The sequence below is a fragment of the Rhinolophus sinicus genome, chromosome 1, assembly GCF_057876585.1.
Source record: "Rhinolophus sinicus isolate RSI-liver-muscle chromosome 1, RSI-T2T, whole genome shotgun sequence".
NCBI lineage: Eukaryota > Metazoa > Chordata > Mammalia > Chiroptera > Rhinolophidae > Rhinolophus > Rhinolophus sinicus.
This window is the reverse complement of record NC_142501.1, coordinates 8,097,825-8,120,725: the sequence shown is the minus strand read 5'-3', so window position 1 is coordinate 8,120,725 and position 22,901 is coordinate 8,097,825. Positions and strand designations below refer to the sequence as shown.

Here is a 22,901-nt window from a genome sequence, read left to right as displayed (position 1 = left end):
TGTAAACGGTATTCTGGAAGTGGCTTCCTTTCATTGTAGTTCTCTTAAGACCCCTTCTTCACCAAAATCTGCAGACATTTTAGAGAATGCCCTTATGTTCTGAATAGCTTCATGTCTCATAATATTTTGAACTTTAAAAAATCAGTCTTGGTAGTTTTCCTGAGTTAATTGGCAGGGCTGGACCTCGACTTGTGATAGCTGTTTCCCGTTTAATTCTTCCTACGTGCATAGATTTGACAAGGAATATAGGACCCTTTCATCTGGGTCCTGCGCGCACATGCCGTCCTTTATCCTGAGTGCGCTGGTGTTCTCAAAGCGAACGAGACTTGTCGTCTTTCTTGGTGATTAACTGCCTCTGCAGTCACCTCTACTTTTCTGTCCTTCTCTGGGTTTTAAAGTCACAGTGTAAGCAGCAGCCGCCACGTACCTGGCACCGTGTCTGGTCAGACCCTCGCCAGGGCCTGTTTCCTGTTGGGCTCTGCAGGGTCAGCAGGGTCCCTGCCCTCACAGAGTGTACGGCCCTTTACCCACGTTGTCTCCTCATACAGTTTTGCTAGGAATCCTTTCTCCAATTCGACGACACGCTAGAGATGAAGCAATTGAAGCCCAGATCACACAACTCGTAAGTGGTAGAATGATGAGCTCAGCCCAGATGTGTCCAACTCCAGACCCGTGTACTTGGCCTCTACCCGTCACATCCCTCTGGGGCTTCTACCCTGTTTCCCCGAAAATAAGACCTAGCCGGACAATCGGCTCCAATGCGTCTTTTGGAGCAAAAATTAATATAAGACCTGGTATTTATATTATATTATATTATTATATTGACCAGGTCTTCTAGTAAAATAGGACCAGGTCTTCCATTAATTTTTGCTCCAAAAGATACATTAGAGCTGATTATCCAGCTAGGTCTTATTTTCGGGGAAACACGGTAAGTTGTGGACATGAGGTGGTGTGGTGGGCTGAGGATAGAGAGACCCTGAGGGGCCTACTCTGTGCCAGCACTTAAGTGACTTCCCCAGGTCCCGCAGCACTTCTGGGAGCCCCAGTTTCCGCTGTGAGACGTGACTGGGGTGTCACCGGCCCAGGGGCTGCAAGGCGGCAGTGAGCTAAAGGAAGAGCAGGAGCTCACATTCTCTTTTGACTCTGAGAATGAAGAACTTCAGTTTGCAAGTTGACCCTTAGGACCAAGGGACCTTTTTTAAAAAAAAATCATTTTGGAATGTTTATTTTTTACTTTGAAAGGGCTTTTGTAGGTGGGGTGGGTGGGACACAAAGCAGTCACAGAGTGCAGGCTGAAGGGTTCCGTTTCTGGACCACAAGATTCAAGGGTTAAGCTTTGTTGACATGATGGAATTTTTTAAAGAGCTGCGGGATCCCAGAGCCTGGGCCTCAAGGTAAGGCTCCCTGGGGAGCCTCTGTTTCTAAACTAATCCTAAACTGTTGAAGGGCTAGAAACTGGAAAACAGAACTCTTTCTACATCTCTCAGGCCTTTGGAATTGCTAATGAATGTGTGTCTAAATGTCCCTAATAATCTAGCTTCTGCATCAGGCAGTGGAACGGGTCTGCTGGGTTTAGGGTCTGGTTGGGAACAGTGACGAAATGCCTGCTGCTGGGCCAGATCTGGAACGGCCTTGGTAAAGGGGTGTCTGCGCAGCCAGGCCCTCACCGTCCGCCCGCCCGCGGCAATAAGGGAAGTGACTGCTTCCTCCTCAGTAACATCCCGGCGAGGCCTGGTGCCTTACGAAGTCCTGATGCATTTGTCTTCCTCGCTCTGCTGTGAGCCACATGCTCGATTTTCAGTCCCATTTTGCAGATGAGACACCCAGACAGATGAAATGACTTGTCTGAGGTTTCGAGGTCTCTGTGCTGGTGAAGTGGCGGCATCAGGAGTTGAACTTGGGCTTCCTGGCGTGGGGTCCCTTACTCATTCCTGCCCTGTGGGAAGGAAGTGGCAGATGCCCTGACCCCAGGAAGCCTGTCTAGGAGCCCCTGCTCTGCTCAGAAGTTGTTTTTAACTTTTTTTATATATAAATTTTATTAGGGAGCAGTGTGTTTCTCCAGGCCCATCAGCTCCAAGTTCAGTTGCCGTTTTCAATCTTTAGGTGCAGGGGGCACAGCCCACCATCCCATGCGGGAATCAAACCGGCAACCCCGTTTTAATATTTTTTCAGAGCTCGTGCTCTAACCAACTGTGCCATCCGGCTGCCCCTGTTTTAACATTTTTTAATTTAATTTTTAAGACGTGTTCAACCCAATTTGGCATGAATGAGTACCCACTATATTCCCGGCACAGTGCCAGGCTCTTTGGGGTGCCAGGCGACTTTCGGGGAGCTGACTTCTAAACAACCAGTCATAACACAAAGCCGAATGCAACAGAGGCCATAACAGCGGTACGAACTCCCAGTGTTTGGGGCACTACGGGAGGGAATTAGGAAAGTCTCCACAGGTACTTTGGCATTTGAGCTGAGTTGTGATGGGTGAGTGAACAGAATTTTAGAAAGGAGAAGAAGGGGCAGGGTGTTCATTTTGACAGAACTGGACCAAAGTTGGGAATCATTTGGCATGTTCTGGGGACATGTGATTCAGCATGGCCAGAGCACAGTGTAGGACAGAGAACCCACCAGGATACACCCCCAAAGATCTGCATCGGGAAGGTCTGGGACGGCATCCAGGAGGGGCACCCAGCTAGTGGAGAGGTGGGATCCGGGGAGGCTTCTGGTGGAGGTCCGTGGTAAGCTGGGTTTAGGGGTGGTGGGAGAGAGGAGCCCTCGGAAGGCTTGACCGGTGCTGGTGCTGGGGTGTGTGAGCTATTAATATTTGCAGTGTGCGCTCTTGCTAACTCACGTTTGTTATCTTTCTCAAACACACTCCCGCTCAGATCCTTCTCCGGCTTCACTGTGTTTGTTGTGTGTCAGTCAGGACTGTAGGTGAAAGCAACAAAAAGTGCTGGTGGCTGGCCCGCACGGGAAAGCTGGAGAACTGGACTGGGAACGTGGGCCGGAACCACGGAGGCTCAGCAGCCAGGGTGGGCCCCGGGACACCCCGGTGAGGCCCCTGCCTCCATGGTGATCTGTGCCATGTCCCGGCTTTCCTGGGTCTCTCCCAGCAGAATCACGCTCCTGCTGGGAGCGTGCATTAGTGAGAACTGACTAGCGGAAGCCTTTTCTCCCAACATCACCCTGCGGGGCTTCTCCAAAAGGAAGCTCAGGATCCTGATGGGAGGGGAGGGTTGGGTGATGGACGGACAGAACAAGTAGTGACAGAGGTCCACCCCGTCTGCTGTGCCTCTGAAATAAAAATCAGATGCCGTGCGGTGCCTGCCAGTAAGTTCTTTCACACCAGCTCTAAGCAGCTCCATCTTTCCACTCGGTTCCACACTCTCCACTTCAGCAACTTGCAGGACATTTCCTGGTGCTGTGGATTTGCTCAGACTGTTGCCTTTGCCTGTAATACCCTTCCCTCTTCTCTAACTCTTAAAACTCTGCTCATCCTTCTAGGCTCCGCCCGCACTGCCTGCCGGGATGGAGAGTCCTTTCTCTCCTCTGACTACCCTTTGCCTTTGCCTGTGAGACTGGGAGGTGGGAAGGGAACCAGCGCTTTGGAGACCATGCTGTGTGCTGGGTCCCACACCAGGCACCCAGGGCCCTCCAGCTCCCAGCACCATAGCACCCAGGCGCTGGGTGCATGTTTGCAGCATGATTTAATAACCTGCTTTGCAAGTGTTCTTTTTGTCCTTGGTCTTAGGGAGATTTTAGGGTGTGGTAATGAATGGAAGGGAAGGATTGTGGGTTGTTGGGTGGGGGGTTGTGGGGTTTTTTTTTCCTGAATAGTTTAAGGGCTGAGAAAGGTGGCTCTGGAGACTGCCCCCAGGAGGACAGTTCCAGCTGTGCCTGACTCAGTTGACAGTCACCTGGTGTTGTGAAGCTCAGGGCCCTTACCCAGAACAGGATCATGCAGGATGGGTTCTGTGGAGTCTTACTCCCCACTCTTGCTCAACTTTCAGTCTCTTGTTCCCGGAAGGTGGAGAGAGAGAACAGCGCAGTGCAGGGCGGGAACAGGCGAAGAGCCCGGAAATACTTGGGCAAGTTGGGATGGTACTCCTTCCCTTCCTGAGCTTGGGGTGTTCCAGCTCACTCCTGAACGAGGCACTTCCTGAGCATCTGCCCGACCCCAGGCTCCGTTTCGTGACATCCGTACAGTAATAGAACCAAAGCATCTGTGCCGTGTGGCTAAGAGCGTGGTTTGAAATCCCAGCTCCACCACCTGCCGACTGGGTGACGCTGGACAAGTTACTTAACCTCTCTGTGCTTCCTGTTCCTTGTCTGTGAAGTGGAGATGTTAATAGCATTCACCTCAAAGTGTTGTGGGTGTTAAATGAGAAAACCCATGCACAGTGCCTGATGTAATTATTGATACGTAGTAAGAGCTCAGGAAATGTTAACAACTACTATACTGTTTTTATTATTACTACTGATTGACTCAGGGTTTTTCTTCTTAATTGTTCTGAGAATTTTGACCTTCTAAGAGCAGGCATTTCAAAGTCATAAATGGACTAAGATGGACAGCCTTTTAAACGTGGGGTGCCAATCGTCTGGTGCCCCTAATTTGTGTTAGGTAAGGATTGGAGGCCTGGTTCCCTGGCTGGACACAGGGTGGGGTTCTGGCACGGACTGGGATTTGGGGTGGCCTTGGTTGTTGACTGCAGCATTCTAGAGCCCTGCCTCTTTGGGAAGTGTGCTTGTTGGGTGGCGTCTGGAGCAGGGTGCTTGCAGAAAGAGCTCGGGGCTTGGAAGAAGGGGGAGTAGGTTCCTACCTCAGGGGGCCGCTCGCTTATCCACCTGCTAGAGACCGTGTGCCTTTGGCCCCCTTTGGACTTGGCCTTGTTTCTTCCTGTGTGACAAGCACCATCAGCACTTTTTAAGACCTTGCTATGTGCCAGGCACTGTACTGAGTGCTTTACACATATTAATTCATTTAAAAGAGTGCTTGAAACAGCTGCGTCACAGAGGGATTTGCAGATTATATACCACAGTTGTGTGTGAAAGTCTAGCAGATTGTTAAAAGCAAAACCAGCTTGGGTGACCGTGCTAATGAAGTTCTTATCCAGTAACAAAAATCACATTTAAAGTTTGTATGTAAATATGCATGTACTCACACACAAACATGAGATAAATAGCAGTAAAAATCCACAACAACAAAAGCTTTTAAAGCAGCTTATTCCAACAGGTCCCTCTTTTTATCCTAACACTTAGCACCCAGCCCTGGCAGATGTTTGCACAGGGTTTTTCCACCAAAACATGTGCCTCTTGAAAGCATTTGATTTTGTGGCTGGCACATAGTAGGCTCAGTTAATGTCTGCTGAACGCATGTCTTAAGAGATGTATCTTTATTGATTTGTTCTTTATTTAAAAAGAGAAACTGTTCTAGAAAGGAGCATCTTGTCAAGGTTGAGGTCTCATTTGAAGAATGATTTAATAGTTTGTGTTAGGTATACTTGCAAAATACAAACAGCCAGGCAGAAAACTCTCTTGCTCCTTTTCGCCCGTGAGTCAGTTACATGCATGTTTATCCCGAACTTAATCTTCTCCCGTTAACATCAAACTTAATATTGTTCAATATTAAGGGCACACCCCCAAATTCTCCTTACTTATTGTCAGTCCAGGTCTGTCTACGTCTTCCAAGTTGTGATGAGCATAAATGTAAAATCCAAGAAATGTTTGTTTTGTGGGAAATACAGTTTGCATAGAAGAGCGCCCCGGGCAAGCCTAAATACAGACCTAAATTCAGATCTCGGCTCAACCATTTCGTAGCTCTTACTGGGGGTGGGGGGTTGGGGGGGCCTTATACGTACATTGTTTAATTTCTTGGAGCCTTATTTTCCTCACGTGTAAAGTAGAATACTACTACTCAGGATTCCCCACGTAGTAATGTACTAAGTGGGTGTCCGTGGTGGCCATGACGTTGTCCACGTAGAGGCAATATGAAATGAGTTTAATTTCAGTTTTTATACATTTAAATAAAATATAAACATGATTTCTAATTAGAAAATCAGTTTCTTAACTTTGTCACTAATTGGTTTTGCTTTTAAACATCAGTAGTGTGACCATTGGCTTTTATTCAAAGGTTATTGGACTCTAACCTGAGGTATACCCCCTTTTCAAATTTATGTTAAAAAAAACCACCTCTATGACAGAATCAAATACATTTTATTATATGCTGGACATATTCCTATATGTCAATATATGTCCATCAGAGTTTGGATTATTCCTGCAGGCACAAGCAAGGAAACCGAGTCTCAGGGACATGAATTACTTCTCCAAAGGCAGCGCAGCGATTCCATCACTAGACTCGCAGCCTGGTCTTGCTGATGACACAGCCAGTGCTTCAGCCACGTTCTCTGTAATTTAAACTTGGGGCTCCCCATTCTCTTTTGCTTTCCCGTTGGCTCTTGGTTTCGTTTTTTGACAGCCTCCTTTTCTCCCTTAGCGTAATTTTTTGCCACACTTCTTTCCCACCGTCCCTAGGAGGTGGCTCGTTTCCCGCTGTCGATCATTTTTTAGTACCTCATACGTAACCAGAACTTTTCCTCAGTGGATTTTCAGAAGGCTCTCTTCATCAGTTGACCAGGTTATCTGAGTTTTTGTTTCAGCTATTCTGACAGTCTCCTCTCAAGTCAGAATTGGCCCCAAGTTTTTGCTCAGAATGATTGTTAATGAGTTCATTAAGAATGGTGTTATGGGGACAGCCAGATGGCTCAGTTGGTTAGAGCGTGAGCTCTGGACAACAGGGTTGCCAGTTCGATTCCCACATGGGCCAGTGAGCTGCGCCCTCTACAACTAGATTGAAGGACAACTTGGAGCCTATGGGTCCTGGAGAAACACACTGTTCCCCAATTAAAAAAAAAAGAATGGTGTTATGGGGCTCTGGACAGGCCAGCAGCCCCCTGTACAAACCAGGGTGAGCAACGACTGAGCTGGAGGGACTCTCCTCCCTAAAGCTTTGTTGGACGACTTGCTAGGGCTTTTCCTTTAATAAGGAGAAAGACCAAGGTCACTACCATGAGCCTGCAGAACCCCTCATGATGTGGCCCTGACTCCCTGCCTGGCATGGTGTCCTGCCGGTCGCCCATTCTCTTCAGCGGCCCCCATGCAGCTCCATGCCTCCGAGCCTGGGCTGCTGAGGTTCCCTGCTTCTAGAATGCACCTGTGTCCTGGTCCGCCTTCAGCCCCGCTACCTCGGGAAGCTGCGAAGCTGCTTGACGTGTGGAGGCGGTGATTTGATCCCGGTCCCTATGTTCTCCTTGTCTGCTGTGACAACCACCACAGACCTGTTGTGTCACGTTCACCAAGTCCTTGAGGTCAGGGGGCGTTTTTTTCATCTCTGGGCCAGCACACAGTGGCTGCACATTTAAATTCTTTGGCATTCACACACCTATTTCACCAGAAGTAGAATCTTTGCAGAAATCGCATAGGTTTGTCCAGACTTCGCAGGATAATCTAAATTTCAAAGCTATCTTGCCCCATTGAGGGGTGATAGATAAGTCCCTTCCAGTTTGGGTTCAGGAAGCAAAATGGCCATTTTTATAGCAATCATGAGAGTTGCTTTGGGGACTATTTCATTGAATCAGTGCCAGTTTTTTTAACTACCAGAGTGCTTGGAGAGGGACAGGGTAGTGAAAGATTTTGTCCATGCGCTTGTGAAGCACAAGATACAAGAAAAGCATTTAGAAAGATAACTTTAGGGACGGCCGGTTAGCTCAGTTGGTTAGAGCGTGGTGCTAACAACACCAACGTTGCTGGTTCGATCCCCGCACGGGTCACTGTGAGCTGCGCCCTTCTTAAAAAAAACAAAAAAAAACAAAAAACCTCTTAACAGATGAATGTAAAAAAATAAAATAAATAAAAAGATAAATATGTAATGTAGCAGAGGAAAATTTTTAAAAAGTTAAGAACATACTCATACTAATGTATCATTACCACATATCAAAGATTTATGAACATTATAAATGAGGAAACCAACAGAGTGACAAAGTTGGATCTCAGGAGAATGCAAGAAATTGATATTTACATAGTAAAAAAAAGAATTTAAGAGTAAGACTGCAAATTTAGATGCAAAACTGGTTTATGTCCTACAGGCCAATATAAACAAAGCCTTCAAGGTTGTCTTTTTTGCCAGACAGAAGTCATTTGCAACTTACCAGGTTTCTACAAGTGAATATCTAACTTTATAGAATGTGGGCCTAATCAGTAGTAAATAGAAAGGCAAACGTGTGTTTCCATAGAGCCTCAGGTGACTTTTAGGTGGGCAGGTTAGGCATGGTTACCTCTAGTATGACTTCAAAGGCACACTCCTTTTTTTTCCCCCCTCACTTTCAAGTTCAGATAATTTTTCTTAACAAATCACAGTTGGGTTCAAGAGCTGAGAGATGACTGGATCTGAGGTGGAAGAGAGTCCTTGGTGAAAGTAATTGTAAGTCCTTCTGAAATGGAATTGTGAAATCCAGAAAGGAGAAGTGGTAAGAAGCAGAGAAGGTGAGGCTTGGTAATCACGTTCAGAGAGAGATCCCCTCCCCACCACCCAGAGGCGTGTGTGGAAAAGGCGAGTGGGTGTTTTTCCAGGGTGGATAATGAGATAGGTGAGTGGGAAGTGAAGTCCCTGGGACTAGGACGGCGCGAATGATAGGAAGCTTTGTTCAAGACGTTACATTGAGATCGAAAGACTATTGGACCAGCAGGATACTCAACCACGATGATTGTCGCTGAGTAGGCCGCAGCGGAAATCAGGCAGGGTATGGAAGTGGAGCAGAGATAACTGATACTGTGGCAGGAGGCCTGCCAGCGGTGCCTGCTGAAGGAAGAAGAAGAAAGCAATGGAACGTGGTGCTGACTGCTGATCACTCTCCCAGTTGAAACTCAGAGCTGGCTCAGGTCCGCTAGTGTTGGGTCAGGGAAGCCAGGACTGGCCAGCTGAGCTGGGGCCCTGTGAGACAGAGCCGGGCAGAGCAGACCAGACCATCTGAGAGTGACTTTGGCTTCCCTTTGTGCCTTCTCTTTCTCTTAATTTTCAAACGTTTTATTTTATTATGTAATACTTGATATATGCAAAGGAATATATGACACATACAAGTATGTGTATGTTATGAAACAGCATTTGAGAAACCCTACCTCCCCACCCAATTGTTTCCTTTGTGGTTTCTTTGCCAGTAAAAGGAGTTCGCTCATCCCTCACTTAAAATAGAGGATGCCTGAGACTAGTTTGCCATCCTGTGTCATTCGGCACCTCCTCCAGACTGCCTTCATCCAGAAAGGTGACCCAGAATCCCATTGAAGTACCTAATGCTGTCCCCACGCTCTGAGCTTCCTAACAGTTGAATGTGCCCCCTGGTGTTTGAGTGGAGTGATTTTAGGCACCGTGTTGCTTGTAAGGTATCCCTGTGTTCCTTGTGTTACTGCCTGCATTTCAGGGCTTCTGCATCGAAGGGTGTGGGGGACAGAGGCCACCCAACTCCTTAACTACTTGCTCCTCTGGGTGACTTGAGTGGGGGTGAATAATGTATTAGGTCCTTAGAAAGCAATGGCCATCTTACAAAGCAGAATGATGGTGAAATGGAAAGTTCTCTCACTGTTGACCCTCAGGTTTGATACTGGTCTACATTTGATTGTTTTTTTCTTCTTTTAAGATTTTCTTTTTTTAATTATTAGAAAAAAACATCCTAGGAGGAGAGATTGGATCATCAGCTTGCAAGCAGGACACTCAAGAAGGATAATTGTTGGGAATTAGATTGTGTGTTTACATCCCTCTCCCCCACTGCTCATGGTCTGTCTCGTTCCCAGTGGCTTACACATACCGCACACCATGCTTATTTCTAGGTGCCTGTGTTTGTTGGGCAGAGCTAATGTGAATGACAAGATGAACAAAACTAAATGAAGAAAATTGGGGTGAATGTCCTTGTGACCTTGGAGACGGGACTTTTTAAGTGTAACACAAAACCATGTCATTTTACTACACAACATTAACATTTGTATACGGTCAATTTTGCTATAATGCAACATACGCATTCCTAAAAATCACCCTACTGTAAAGTCATGCAGTAAAAACCATAGGGCTTGTGGGGGAAATGAGATTAGGGTCACAATACTCAAAAACTTCAGAGGTGACCAAAAAAAAAAAAAAAGATAGAGAAAATAAATAAATAGGGAGATAGATTTTTTTTTAAAAAAAGATAGGAACCTAATCAAGCAGCACAGTTTTACAGATGTTAAGTGACTAAGAAATATATAAATACTAAAATAAATATGGCACTTTACCTTGAAAAGAGCTATGGTTTGCTTGTGGAAATGGGCATTGGAACGTCAAAGTTTGTGAGTTATTATTATGAAGTGATGAGAGGAGGGCAACCTGAAGTTGGATGGAAAGTTCTAACCTTTGTAGTAGAGAATAGATGGTTATTTATAATACATGCAGCGACGTGATGAACTGGTGGTGGTTTGAGGTGAGTGCGTGTGTACATTTTGTTATGCCTACGCGCCTCATTTCAGCTGGGTATGGTTTTCTGCATTTTCTAGTGTTTTTCTCATGCGTAAGTAAACACAAGATTCATGTTATGCTCAAATTATTCCTAATATGTTCAACGCATCGGAACAAATTTGAATTTTCAAAATAAGAGTCAAAGCAAAACGGACAGTCAAAAAACAACAACACTATGAATGACTTGTACTAGCTCATAAGTGCCCGGCACTGTGCTGCAGGTTCTATGTGAATTCCCTCCCAGCAACCCCATGAGTTAGGTGTAATTGTTAACCACATTCTATGGGTGAGAAAACTCCTGTTCAGCGAGATAATTTGCCCCAAGTTACAAGGCTAGGACATGGTAACTCTTAATCACTATGCCATTCTTTTTCCTGAACAAATTAAAAGTAACAAAGTGTGGCAAATATTTGCAAATATATAAGAAAACAAATATCCATAGTATATGAAATTTTTTCAAATCCACAAAAAGAGACAACGCAGTAGAAAAAATGGGTAAAAGTCAAGAGCAGACAATTTACAAAGGAAGAAATACAAATGACCAATAAAATAGGGAGGGGAGACATTCGACCTCATTTAGTGCTCATTCATGCAAGTCAGAACAGTTATATATCATTTTCCCCTGCTATCTGATGAACAGAAATAGATGTGGGGAAATGCTGGCAGGAGCAGAGATTGTTGTAAGCTTTCCAAAGCACACATACCTGTCCTTTGACTCAGCCATCTACCTGCTAGAAATTTATCCTAAGGAAATAATCAGATAAGTAAGTGGGAAAAGATTTTTTGTAAACATTGTTAATAATGCTGAGAAATTGAAAACACCCATCCATCATCACTAAATCGTTAAATTCTAGTGCATCAATACAATACAATAAATACAATACAGGGCGGCTGGTGGCTCACTGGTTAGAGCACAGTGCTCATAACACCAAGGTCGCAGGTTCCATTCCCACATGGACCAGTGAGCTGTGCCCTCCACAACTAGATTGAAAATAACAGCTTGACTTGGAGTGAGCTGCACCTCCTCTTCCCCCCACAACTAGATTGAAAATAATGACTTGGAGTGAGCTGCACCCCCCCACACACACACACAACTAGATTGAAAACAACCACTTGACATGGAGTTGATGGGTCCTGGAAAAACACATTGTTCTCCAATAAAAATTAAATAAATTCATACAATACTGTACAATACAATAATGTGGGACTCTCAGAAAGGATGATGTGATATCCAGTATCCATAATGGGTGACAGTGAATATTCTTCAGGCTTTACTAGGCAAAGGTAGCAGGGTCCAAAATAGCATCTTCACTGTGATGATCCCGTTTTCCTAAAACCATTCGCACACATGGGCCTGCTTGTGTACGAACAAGCCCTGGATAGGAAAGAGTCTGGATAGACACACATCAAAACAGTGACAGTGGGTGTCGGGGAGGTAGAATTGCTGGATGGTTTGTTTTTATTATTTGTTTTCAGTTCTAAATTTTTCTATAGTGAATAAGTTACTTTTATGGTTTAAAAAAGAAAAATACTTTTAAACATTGTCTAACACAAGGTGCATGACAAATACAAAATACAAGAATAAATAACCTTTGTAAAATAGTTCTCCTGGCACCTGACAGGGCTGGGTAACAAATACCCGCTAAAGGACTATTGGCTGACTGCGTTTTGGAGACAATGTTACCCCACTTGGGGCTTCAGATTCTTTCTTCCTGACCAGAATCAATCTGCCCGGATTACGAGTTACCTTACTTGCAGGTAGATGCCGCTAGACTGAGAGCAGGGCAAAGTGATTTATGTTACTTCCAGGTCACGAGCTCCATAAAGTGCACGTGAACTTGAGCTCTCTGGATGACTGGTTGCAGTGCACAGGTGACAGCTGGAGCCTCTGATTTTGGTTACCTGCTTTTAAAGAGCCCAAAACCCAGGTATCGTTTCTTGGGGCCCAGCCTGCTTTATTAGCAACTTAACCCTTAGTTTAAGAAGCAGTTAATAACTAGAATGTGGCTTGGTGTGGGGGAGGGTACCTAGCAGGAGCACCCCTGTGAGGTGAGCTTGGGTTTGTTTGCAGGCCTGGGGGTGGCGCTCAGCTCCAAAGAGGCCGGTGTCTGGCCCTCATCTCTGGGGGCCGGAGCTCATTTTGCAGAAACTGGAACTTCATTTTCAAGGCTCCATAAAACCTGCGCCTCCTCCCAGGCCTGCCTTTTCTGGGTTTCATGGCTCTCTGCGGAAATTAGAGCCTGTGTCATCAGAGCTGGGAACAGCAAGGAGACATTAGGCTGCTCCCGTGGGGGTAGCTGGGAGTTACAGAGCAAAGCTGAGTCGGGTGGGCCGCGTTCAGGTTGGCGGGAAGGCCTGTGCATCCTGCTGGAGCAAGGGCTCAGAGCCTCTTCCTGTTACTTCTTCCTGCCTATGTTGAGTCTCACCGGGCCACGCCGCTCAGCCCAGTGCCCACCAGCTGGAGATAGCGCCACTGGAGCTTTTCAGGTGTGGGTTGAAAAGGATTTATCTTTTTTTCATTTAAATAGTCGCATTCCATCTGCCTACACACTCTTAACCCTGCTGTGTGAACTGAGCTTTGTGACCTCTGCGGTTACTTCACCACGCCACTATGTTTTCCCCACAAAAGGTTTTGGAGAGCACTCAGGAGTCAACATAAGTGGAGCCAAGTGCCTGTGTAGTGGATGCTTTAGAAGCACCACCAACAGGGACCTTTATAAAGGTCTGCCCCTCACCAAGCACTTGGCATAGATTATCTTATTAATCCTCACAACAAAGAAGCTGAGTGAATATCCTTAAGGCAGCCTTTGTGGTGAGGAAACCCAGGGGTAGAGAGAAGTGACTTGCTCACGTTCACACAGCTGGTTTGGTGGTACCCTTGAGACCCCTCCCCCTTAGTGCCAAAGCCTGTGCCCACCTGCCAGACCGCTGGCCCCCACCCTCCTCAGCGTCCTGTGGAGGAAACAGCAGGAGAGATGTTCTTTTGGCTCATATCTCAGGCCTCTGTGTCAGTTCCCCAGAACCGGTGTTAGGGGAATTCTGGAAAGCGCAACCAATTGTTAGGTTTCTCTTAATCATTTTCTTACAGCTTTTTATAATCTTGTGTTGTATTTGGAATGTGTCCGCACCGAATTGTGTTTTGTTTAAATTTTGTGCTGAGTTGGAGGACATTCCTTAGTTTCATCCTGTATTAAGGAATTGGAATTGGTTGGTACGAGGGACAGTACCTGGCAGTCTGCCCGTTTTCTCCCTCTCACACGACAGGCTGAGTGGGGACAGAGCAGTGCTGAGGTGTTGGTAAATAATACCACCGTGCAGGCTTTACGCTTGTGAGATGCTGTTTTGCCAACAGGTTGAATCGACTGGACACTTACAGTGCTGCTACACTCCGGTCGTCCTATGTGGAGGTCACACTAGAAGGCCCAGTAGCATTCAGCCTAACACAAGGCTCTTCACAGCCCAGCACCCCTGCCCCGCTCGCGCGCGCTGTTAGAGACCCAGGAGGGACTTGCGGGTGGAGGTTTGGGGAGATTAATGGAGACGGTGTTGTTGTTTTTTTTTGGGGGGGGATATTGTTTGTTTTTTGTTTTGGTACCAAATCAGAGCATCCCGTGGCCTTGAGGGTATGGAGAGGGGGGTTCCCACAGTTTGGTAGCTTTTTGGGAATGTATTGGAAAGGAAAGGAGGGGAGATGTGGACAGCATAGAGAATTGTAGATCTGAAAATATCTGGGACAAAGCTGAGGCTCCAGACTCCTAATGGGGAGCAGCCCTCTGAGGAGGAAGGGGTCATGAGAGGTCAGTTATTAGTCATGGACTGAGTTTGCTTTTGGTAAACCTTTAAGGGGTGAACCAAGGGAGGAGGCCCTAGAAACAGGCTCGGGCCCTTTGGGCTGGGTATTCCAGGGTCCCAGGTTCTTGGAGCATGATCTAGACAGGGGGCATGGTCTCCAGGTGGACACATCCCGTTGGCCCCACAGACTCTGCCCAGAGGGAGGGGACACAGCCAGTGGAGGGCCAGAGCTGGCCCTCTGAAACATGGAGTCCAGGACCCAGGTTGCTCTTCCCTGACCTTCTGGCAGTGAATGCACAAAGCTGGGGCACAGAGACCTGGCTGTGGATGAGCTGTGTGACCTTGGCCAGCTTAGTTCCCCGTTCTGGATTTCCTGGATGATTTTCCATCATGACTTGGGGGCCACCAACGTCATTGTCCCTGGGTGCTCCTAAGGGTACCAGCAGTGCCCAGGGCTGTGCCCGTCTTGGAGAGAAGGCCCAGAGCCTGCCTGTGAAGGCGAGTTCAACAGACCAAGGCCTGTCCTGCTGTTCCTTGGTTGGCCGTTTTGGCCTGGGTGATTCCCCATGAAGAGGGAGGTGAGGGTTTCCTGACCCATTTCTGCTGTGGTCTCGGGAAGGCCACGGGATTTTTTTGATGCCTTAGTTTCTTGAGCGAATTTGAAAGTTAATAGATATTTTGGATGGCAGTAAATGGACTCCTTTTCATTTGTTCACAGAAATGCTGCAGTTCGTCAGCAATCAAGTGGGAGAGTTCCCTGACTTGTTCTCAGAGCAGCTGTGTAGCTCCTTCCCCAGCGGCAGTGCTAGTGGCGGCAGCAGCAGTAATGGCAGCGGCGGCAGTAATGGCAGCGGCGGCGGGTCCGGAGCCGGGGACCCCTTACTGCAGCGGTCCTTCAGCCAGGTCCCACTGCCTTCCTTCTCTCCCTCGGCCACTTCCTCCCAGGCTCCAGCCCTGCAGGTCAAGGTTTCCCCCACCACGGTGCTCACTCCGCCAAGGGCAACTCCTGTCCTTCAGCCCCGCCCCCAGCCCCAGCCTCAAGCTCAGCTGCAGCAGCAGACCGTAATGATCACCCCGACATTCAGCACCGCTCCCCAGACAAGGATCATCCAGCAGCCTCTGATATACCAGAACGCAGCCACCAGCTTTCAAGGTGACTCAGAAGTCAGATATGATAGCGACGGGTTGGTTCAGAAGTTTCTGGGCCAGTTTCCCTATACTTCCGAGGTAGATGGCGGTATACAGTTCTGTCCTCTGGGAGTGACAGAATCTATCGATTTGGTTCTGTCTGCATGAGGTTTTGGTAACTGGCAGTAAGACACCAACAGGGTGACAAAGTTGGACCTCAGGAGAATGCAATAAATTGATATTTACATAGTAAAAAAAGAATTTAAGAGTAAGACTGCAAATTTAGATGCAAAACTGGTTTATGTCTTACAGTTCACACTCTGCCTCTTCAAATACCTTAATATCTATTGTGTCTGCCTGGAGGACACTTGGTCAAAAAAATCCAACAAGCAGAGTAGACCGAGGGCTGTCTTGGTAACTAGAGGTGGAGGCTGGAGTAAAATTAGTCTTGAAACTCACCCAGGCAACAGCCAGCTTTCGGCTCCTGTCAGCTGAGAACCATTCATCCAGCAAACACCTCCTGAGCATCCACTACGGAGAGGAAATACAAGTTTTAGTATAAGTGCTAGGTCTCCGAGTAGCAGCCCTCCTAGTGAGCTGGTCGTGTGTTGAGTGACTGAATGACTTCCCATAGCAAGCGGTGGCCCAGCGCCTTTTCACTAGATTGCCCTCTTGCCCTATGCGGAGCCCTGGGTGGGATTAGAACTGCTCTGACAGTTCTGGAGGGGGTTCCCAGGGTCCCGTGGCTGGGGGAAGCATCAAGGCAGAAAGCTGAGACAGTCACCCCAAAGTACACTTTCCGTTTGTTTCATAGGAGGAAATGAAGCCCCGGGAGTTGCTGGTTTTCAACATCTGTTAACTCCCTTGCGGGGCGCAGTCGTGGTTCTGAGGAGCTTCCCTCACCTCCACCCCAGCTTCCAGAGTAATAAAACAATGTGTGCTCGTTCCCTCAGAAATTGATGCAGCCCTTCTGGGATGTTCTTGTTATCTAGACCAGCTTGTAAACAGCTGTGCGTGTCTTCTTCAGCAGCAGCTGGGGACTCGGGACCATTATGAGGCATTCCATTGTGGGTTATTGCTGCAGCGACAGTGAGTGCGTTCCTCGTCCGTGTGACTTTTTTCTCCTCTTCTCCCAAGTCCTTCAGCCTCAAGTCCAAAGCCTAGTGACATCCTCCCAGGTGCAGCCAGTCACCATCCAGCAGCAGGTGCAGACAGTGCAGGCCCAGCGGGTGCTGACACAGACGGCCAATGGCACCCTGCAGACGCTCGCCCCAGCCACGGTGCAGACGGTCACTGCGCCCCAGGTGCAGCAGGTCCCGGTAGGTGGCCAGCGAGGGTGCGGGGAGGCACCGCTTGGGGCTGTTGGCTGCTCTTCAGCTGAAGATGTGGTCTACTTCCTAAGAAAGACCATCAGAGTATAAGGGAGCAGCTTGTTGGGGGTTATTGGTGCCTGGTCCCTGCAAGGCACCAGTGAGCTCGGTATAGAGACCTGGCTGAGATCCCATCTGAGGCTGCACACTGGTCTCCCAAAGACTCAGTAAACGCCGGTGTAGTGATTGACTCATGTATGCAGATAATGGGTTTAGCGCTGGAAAGAAAGGTGCCAACATGTTTTTAAGTCACGTATCATAGTGGACTGCACGTTCTTACTAACAAAGTAATTTATCTTAAAAAAAAAAAATCTTGGGCGGCCAGTTAGCTCAGTTGGTTAGTACACGGTGCTCTTAACAAGGTCACCGGTTCGATCCCCACATGGGCCATTGTGAGCTGCGCCCTCCACAACTAGATTGAAACAACTGCTGGACTTGGAGCTGATGGGTCCTACAAAAACACACTTAAATAAATAAAAGTTTAAACAAATGTCGGTTTATCATTTTTGCTTCTCAGCCAGGTTCCTAGCTTTGCTGAGTTTGTCCAAAATCAGACCTCTCTCCTTGTCATCATCCACCCTACGCCAGGCCTGCTCTTGCCCTGCTAGGCCACGGGCACTGCTCTTCTCGAAGTCTTTCAGCCTTAAAACTCCGGACCCTCTTTACCTCTACTCTTCTTTCTCCCCCTCAACCCAGTCATCAAGCTGTAGTCTCAGGTTCATGGAAATTTTATTTTCTCTTTCTTTCCTCAAGAGCCTATGCAGTAAGAAGCTAATGCAAAATAGAAAAATAATGCTACCTTCCTTTTCCTTTTCTTCCTTGCCTGTCCAGGTCCTGGTGCAGCCTCAGATCATCAAGACAGATTCCCTTGTTTTGACCACACTGAAGACAGATGGCAGCCCTGTCATGGCCACAGTCCAGAACCCGGCCCTCACCGCCCTCACTGCCCCTCTCCAGACAGCTGCCCTGCAAGTACCAGTAAGAGCCACCTTCCCTCCGGCCCCCCGCCTCCTTTCTGGGAGGTGTTAGGCCCCAGATGTGTTAACAAGCGTCTGCATGCTGAGTGGGTGCAGAAGCTTTATGGAATGTATCAGTCGAATTGCAGATATCACCCCCTTAGTTTCTTTTCCCCTGGAGACGTTGCACCAGTGCGTGTTGTATGGGAATACCAGGGTCGGGAGTGGGAGGGGAACAGCAGAGGCGTCCCCGTTCCTGGGCGACAGCTCTACACAGGACCGGCTGCCTCTATGTCCCTGCTGATGGAGGTTTGGTTTCTGAAGGGTCCTAGACCCATGAGGCAGGGAGGGGCTCCAAGGTGAGGGACTTGGAAGGCACCCAACCCTCAGTTGTAGGGTTTCAGCCACTTTAGTATCTTGTGGCAAGAGAGTCTGACAGAGTGAAAGGTGATGAAAATTTGAAAACAAGCTTGATTTATAAAAGCCCAAACTGGAAACCACCCAAATGTCCATCCAAAAGGAACTATTGATACAACTACATGAATGAACCTCAGAAATAGTATAATATGTTGAGCAAAAGATGCCTGTCAGGAAAGTTCATGCTGAAGATTCCATTTGTATGAAGTTCAAGAAGAGCAAAACTAAGCTCTAGTGATAGGCGTCGGAGCAGATTACAAGAGGGGGAAGGGCAGGCGTTACTGGGAAGAGGCACGAGAGAACTTTCTAAGGGGGTAGGTTTCGCTCTGTGTCTCGGTCTGGGTTACCTTAGTTACTTACGTGTGTACACATGTGAAAATTCATCAAGCTGTATACTTAAAATGTGTGGATTTTATTATGTATGAATGATTTCTTGATAACTAATGAAATTGAACAGCTTTTTATTTGTTCGTTGGTCATTTGGATATTTGAGGCCATTTATTGAACAAAATTAAATAGTAAAAATAGAAACAGAGGGGAAAGTAGATTTGAGGGGGGAAATGGGGGAAATCTCTGTGGTTGGCCTATTTATTTAATCAAATGGCTCTGATGAGATTGTCATTTCTGCCCTTGAGCTTTTTGGTGGCCAAATTGTTAAGGAAATGCAGTAAGTTGCTTACTTGTCATGTGAGAGGGGAACTGTGTCATACACTAGGAAAAAGTTTTCCCTGGGGCCAGAGGGTTGTGTTGAGCTGTATGCGGGCTCAGAGGTGGATCATGGTTTGACAGCAAAGCAGAGATTGTATGACTTGTTTCTGGACTCCTAGATCGAAGGTGAAGACACATTTTCCCACATTAACCCTATTGAACTACGATTTGTGGACAGTGATTCTGAAAGGGACATAGTAACTGAGGTACTGTGGTTCCTCAGGCTCTTGGGGGCCTGACTTAATCCAGAAAGGGTCTCAGACCACGCAGAGCATTGCCAGCTGATGCCACATGGCCAAGGCCACAAGTTTGTTTTGTGAGGTCACCTTACTAGGCGAACCACAGGGTGATTGTGCCCTGTGTCTGTGCCTGTTGTAGACCCTCGTGGGCAGCAGTGGGACCATTCTGACCACAATGCCTGTGATGATGGGGCAAGAGAAAGTGCCCATTAAGCAGGTACCTGGGGGAGTCAAGCAGCTCGAGCCCCCCAAAGAAGGAGAAAGACGGACGACACACAACATCATTGAGAAGCGATATCGCTCCTCCATTAATGACAAAATCATCGAGTTGAAGGACCTGGTCATGGGGACAGATGCCAAGGTAGGTGCCAAGCAAAATGGTGTTTCATGCCCTACCATCTCCCCTCTACTTGTCTTTGCCTCCGGAATTTAGGAATCTCCAGGCTGGAGTTAGAGGTGCTTTCTTATTTAAAGCATGTTGGGGTTTTTCAAGATTACAAAATATTAACCCACAGAAGGGGACTTTTGGAGGTTGGTTAGACAGTGGCCTGCCTGGACCTTTGACCCCTGTCTGCAGGGATCACGAACCCAAGTCACAGGCAGAGGAACCCCTGCCACTCCCTGGGGGCCAGACACACAACTGTGTGTACCCTGGAGTCAGCCGATAGCATTGCTGGCATGTTTAATTGTGTTCAGGGCAGCTAGCAATATTTCTACCTGTTAGGGAAGAGAGAAACTGGAGATTGGGTCTTTGATTAACAGCAAATAGAGGAAATTGATTTTTCATCAATTTCTGGTATTTCAGTGAATATGTCTTCTGGCGCATAATTTTTTTTTTCACCTATTCTCTTTTGTCTCACCTCTATTTTGAAAGAAAACTCTACTTCCCTTGATGCCAACAGATCTGAAAGGTACTAATATACCTTTACCATCCAACAGTGCTCTGTTTTTTTGTCATTTGTTTTTCTTAAAGTCTGTTTGGTGCTAGGATTATTATAGGAAGTAGTCGTAATAACTAAATTTATTTATCAAGTGTCACTATGTGCCAGGCAAGGAGCTAAACTCTTTACATGTATCACCTTATTTAGCCCTCACCGCAAGCCTATAATTTATATAATCATCATTATCCCAATTCGAAGGAGGAGGAAAGTGAGGTTCAGAGATAGCAAGCCACCTGTCCTGGTAGCACAGCTCATCAGTGGGAGGAGCCAGCATCTGGACCCGGCCCCTCCTATTCCAGAGCCAGGCTCTCCCCTCAAGAGCTCTAGGCCTCTGCTCTCCTCACGGTGCCGCCTGCACTGATGCCACTGTGTTTCCACCCATCTTCCTTCCCAGATGCACAAGTCTGGCGTCCTGAGAAAGGCCATTGACTACATCAAATACTTACAGCAGGTCAATCACAAACTGCGCCAGGAGAACATGGTGCTGAAGCTGGCAAGTCAGAAAAACAGTGAGTGTTCTCATTGTCAGACCTCCTGGTTACAGGAGAAGTCCTGTGCTGGGCACTGGGGGGGCCCACAGATGCATATGAGGTGCCTCCAGCGGTGGAGCAGGTACAGGGGCCGTCGCCTCTTGCCCCACCTGGGCCCAGGTGGGGCTCTGTAAAAACGGGCCATTTGCCAGGTGGGGTTTTCTTTGCAGAACTCCTGAAGGGCATCGACCTAGGCAGCCTGGTGGACAATGACGTGGACCTAAAGATGGATGACTTTAATCAGAATGTCCTTCTGATGTCCCCTCCGGCCTCTGACTCGGGGTCCCAGGCCGGCTTCTCTCCCTACTCCATCGACTCTGAGCCCGGAAGCCCTCTGTTGGATGAGGCAAAGGTATAAGCTTTCGAAATCCCCTAACCCCGGGATCTCTCCCATCTCCTCTAAGTTGATAGTGGGGAGGCTGCCCAGTGTGCAAAGGTCCTGGACTGGAAAGGAATGGGAATTGTGTGAAATTAGCCAGGCCCTGGAGAATAAAGAGAAAAACTGACTCTGGGGGCGGGAAACAGCCCTTATTATTTTCCCTCCAAAGAGTTAGTATAACTGGTTCAATGTAGTCCTGTTTAACTGGTCTCTGTTGAAAGGGCCCTTCAGAGAGGAATGAGGGCCAAATCCAGAGCTGCGGTGGGGTGCTAGGCATTGCTGGAGGCACCTCATTACTTCCCTCGCCCGTAATGGGCCTGGCAAGACCACTTTGTGAGGTTCATCCGTTGATTTAGGACAGGGCTGCCTCTGGGTCCTCTTCCAGAGATGATTACAATTTGCAATCTGCAAATAACGTTCCAGCCAAGGGCCTTTGATAGACTAAGAAAGCCCCTGGCAGTTGTTTAAAAGAAGATGGGGAGCCTGCGGAGACCACTGGGTCTGTCTGTACTGTATTTGGACACTGGCGCTTTCTGACTCGGAAAGCCCAGATTTCCCTTCCAGTGTACGTTTTTGATCACACTGGTCATCGTATGTGTACTTAATTTTACTAAGGAAGCTCTGTTTTTGAAATATTTTATAAATACGTTTGTTTGATAACAAAAGGCCATGCGACGTATACATTGAATTAGCTAGGTATGTGAACATCAGAAGAAATTCTCAAATGGTTTTTAAATATTGCAAAGGAGTGGCATGATGTGTACACTTTGGGAGTCAGGAGAGTTCCAGCTCCAGCTTTCCTCCCTCCCTCTCTGTGGGCTCCCCGGGTGGGCAAGGCCTCTTCCTCCAGTCCTCCCTCTGTAAAATGGGCAGGAAAAAAGGCCACATCATAGTTTTAGAACAGGCAAGCTCCTATGCGTAGATCCACACTAAAGTATGGTCTTCAATCAACACTACTGAGGTGTAATTTGTGTGCAATAAAGTATACTTATTTTACGGTGATATTCTGTATTATCATCCGTACACTTAGTAACTAACACCATAATCAGATAGAATATTTCTGTCACCCACCAAGCTCCTTGGTACACCTTTGTAGGTTCACCCCCCCCACCCCCCAGCCTCAGACAACTACTGCTCCGCCTTCTGTCACTTAGGTTAGTTTCGCCTGTTGTGGACTTACACAGAAACAGAATCGTGCGGGGTGCTGTCTTGTGATGGAGCGCTATTTTAAAAGCACAACTCATTTCCCTTTGGTCTTTAGAACATGTTCTTTGCCTGGGTGGCCAGAGGGTGAGTGCTCCGGTGTTTGAGCCGCAGTTGGACAATTAGGGACTTCTTAGTTCCCTCCTGGCTTTACTCCTGTCTGACTTAATGGTCTTGAATTTAGTCTCACAAACTGATTCTGATATATACAGAGGGTGCCCAAAAAAAATGTATACACATTTTAAGAAAGGGAAAAACTTAAATACTCAGTATATACTGATAACAAAAGATGAACACAAGTCACGTTTGACTTCTGCAATGACAAGAGGTGCTCAAAAACACTTCTGATGACGGCGAACTACTGCTTGAGCAACATTGACCAAAGTGTCCACTTGTATATATTTTTTTGGCACCCCCGGTATAGAAAAGTAAAATGCAATAAAAATCCATGCAGTATCATTCATTCTAACCTCTGGCCCTTTTTTGAAGGTCAAAGATGAACCGGACTCTCCTCCCATAGCGCTGGGGATGGTGGACCGCTCGCGAATCCTGCTGTGTTTCCTCACCTTCCTGTGCCTCTCCTTTAACCCCCTGACTGCCCTGCTGCAGTGGGGAGGGGCCCACGACTCTGACCAGCACCCATACTCAGGCTCGGGACGCAGCATACTGTCACTTGAGTCAGGTGGGTGGAGGGCCCTGGGTGCAAACTG

At 47.4% G+C, this 22,901-nt stretch overlaps 1 protein-coding gene and 1 non-coding gene across 3 annotated transcripts in view; both read left to right on the top strand.

Moving 5' to 3' along the window:
• The window catches only part of SREBF2 (sterol regulatory element binding transcription factor 2), a 53,505-nt gene that overhangs the window by 7,772 nt on the left and 22,832 nt on the right, over positions 1–22,901 (top strand). The window contains exons 2-9 of one of the 2 annotated variants that reach the window (XM_074326462.2): positions 12,338–12,456; positions 15,039–15,473; positions 16,586–16,767; positions 17,650–17,796; positions 19,278–19,499; positions 20,474–20,588; positions 20,780–20,961; positions 22,681–22,873. In XM_074326462.2, the coding sequence (XP_074182563.1) occupies positions 15,041–15,473; positions 16,586–16,767; positions 17,650–17,796; positions 19,278–19,499; positions 20,474–20,588; positions 20,780–20,961; positions 22,681–22,873 (1,474 nt within the window). In that variant the 5' untranslated portion in view covers positions 12,338–12,456; positions 15,039–15,040. The remainder of the gene's footprint in view (positions 1–12,337; positions 12,457–15,038; positions 15,474–16,585; positions 16,768–17,649; positions 17,797–19,277; positions 19,500–20,473; positions 20,589–20,779; positions 20,962–22,680; positions 22,874–22,901) is intronic. The other variant, XM_019734509.3, reaches the window with a different exon arrangement.
• On the top strand, positions 7,747–7,820 carry TRNAV-AAC (transfer RNA valine (anticodon AAC)). Its single transcript has one exon. It is a non-coding gene; the product is annotated as a tRNA-Val (tRNA).